Below are 1,985 nucleotides of genomic sequence, written 5' to 3' on the forward strand. Positions count from 1 at the left end.
AGTCTCGGCCATTTTTAAAACCGTCTAACTCGGATGCAAGTCGGAAGCCTCTCTACTTTGATTGCTATTCGTATACGAGCCACGAGTACGTACGAGTCATCGTTTACATTTACGATTTCTTATCCGAGTCAGTCCGAATAGCCTACTCGTATAAGAGTTACTCGTAAATGTAAAGCCGGCTTTTTAAAACGCTTTGCGGACATTTCGAAGTTGGGATATGAAGTAACAGAAGCATCAAAAATAAGATAGTTGGTGTATCCCCTAGCCCTGGATGCATTATTTCATTTAAAATACAGGACACCGAGTACAGTGAAAACATCTTTAGAGAAATTTTAACCAACTTTGACCAAGTTTAACGTTCGTAGATTGGCATGACTGATACTCATTAAAATTAGTAAACATTGAACATGGCGAACCGCACGGTGAAAGACGCTAAATCTGTCCGAGGAACAAATCCGCAGTATCTTGTAGAAAAAATCATAAGATCGAGGATTTATGACTGCAAATACTGGAAAGAAGAATGTTTTGCTCTGAGTGCGGAACTGTTAGTGGATAAAGCTATGGAATTGAGGTTTATTGGAGGTGTTCATGGTGGTAACATCAAGCCAACTCCATTCTTGTGTTTAGTTCTAAAAATGTTACAAATACAACCAGAGAAAGACATAGTAGTGGAGTTTATTAAAAATGAAGAATTCAAATATGTCCGTGCATTAGGTGCTTTGTATATGAGGTTAGTAGGCACCTCTCTAGACTGTTACAAATACCTAGAACCTCTGTTTAATGACAGCAGAAAACTTCGTAGGCAGAATCGCCAGGGGAAATTTGAATTAGTGTACATGGATGAATTCATTGATGAACTTTTGCGTGAAGAGAGATGCTGTGATGTTATATTGCCTAGGATACAGAAAAGACATGTTTTGGAGGAGAATAATGAAATAGAAGCTAAAATTTCTGCTTTAGATGATGACTTGGAAGAGGGAGTGGAATCATCAGGTGAAGAGGAAGAGATAATTAAGCCTCCTGAACTCCCACCAGTTGTAGAAAATCATTGGCCTCGTAGTAGAGAAGAGAAGGTACGCAGATCTCCACCTGCACGTAGACGTAGCCTTTCGAGGGAGAGAATTAGAGAACGTGAGAGAAGACGAAGCAGGGAACGTGATAGGAATCGCACAGAAAGGGTTGATAGAGACAAGAAACCACGACGCAGTAGGAGTAGAGAGAGAAGACACAGATCCAAATCTCCACCTATGAACCGACCAACACATAGGGAAAGAGACCACCGGGCTAACCGCAACGATGTGGAGAGAGATCCACGACGACGGGACCGAGACCAGAGGGACATGAGAGATCAGCGAGACCAAAGGGACATGAGAGATCAGCGAGATCAGAGAGACCAGAGGGACATGAGGGATCAACGAGATCAAGATCGTGGTAGACAGAGGTATTAGTGTGTGTTGTGTATGTTTTGTGCAATTATCTGGCTGGAACACAAAATACATTCATATGGGTGATGTGTGTGACGTCTTGAAAAACTGTTTTGTCTGATTTGTTTGACTGAATAGTATGGATAATACACTCACTATGAAGATTCTACAGAACATCCCATTAGTAACTTGCTCATTTGTAAAATATGTAAATCAGTTATGATAAACCAACTTTAATATAATGGAATAAAGTTAATTTTATAATTTTGTGACCATATGTTAATTACTTAGGCTAGGTGAAGTTAACTTTGTTAGTAAAATTCTTGTACTATGGTTGGCTAGGTGAAATTAATTTTGTAGGTAAAATACTTGTACGTTGGGTGTTAGTTTAGTGTTATAGTAAACTAGGTAATGTGTTCCTGTCACTGATGAGTTAATTTTTGTAATTGCTTGTTAGCAGTATTGTTATCTAGCGAGAAAGAGCCCACCTTAACTGACATCAATAGTCAATCAGTGCAAAGTTTCATGTTTTATGTTTAGGACAAAGTGAGCCATCACATT

At 39.2% G+C, this 1,985-nt stretch overlaps 1 protein-coding gene across 1 annotated transcript; it reads left to right on the forward strand.

The window, feature by feature from the left end:
- Positions 1–406: 406 nt before the first annotated feature.
- On the forward strand, positions 407–1,691 carry Prp38 (pre-mRNA processing factor 38). The gene has a single exon (XM_067146459.2). It carries the CDS (start codon positions 408–410, stop codon positions 1,446–1,448), a length of 1,041 nt encoding a protein of 346 aa, XP_067002560.2. The 5' UTR covers position 407; the 3' UTR covers positions 1,449–1,691.
- Positions 1,692–1,985: the final 294 nt, after the last annotated feature.

Source organism: Anabrus simplex, chromosome 4 (genome assembly GCF_040414725.1).
Source record: "Anabrus simplex isolate iqAnaSimp1 chromosome 4, ASM4041472v1, whole genome shotgun sequence".
In the NCBI taxonomy this organism is placed as follows: domain Eukaryota; kingdom Metazoa; phylum Arthropoda; class Insecta; order Orthoptera; family Tettigoniidae; genus Anabrus; species Anabrus simplex.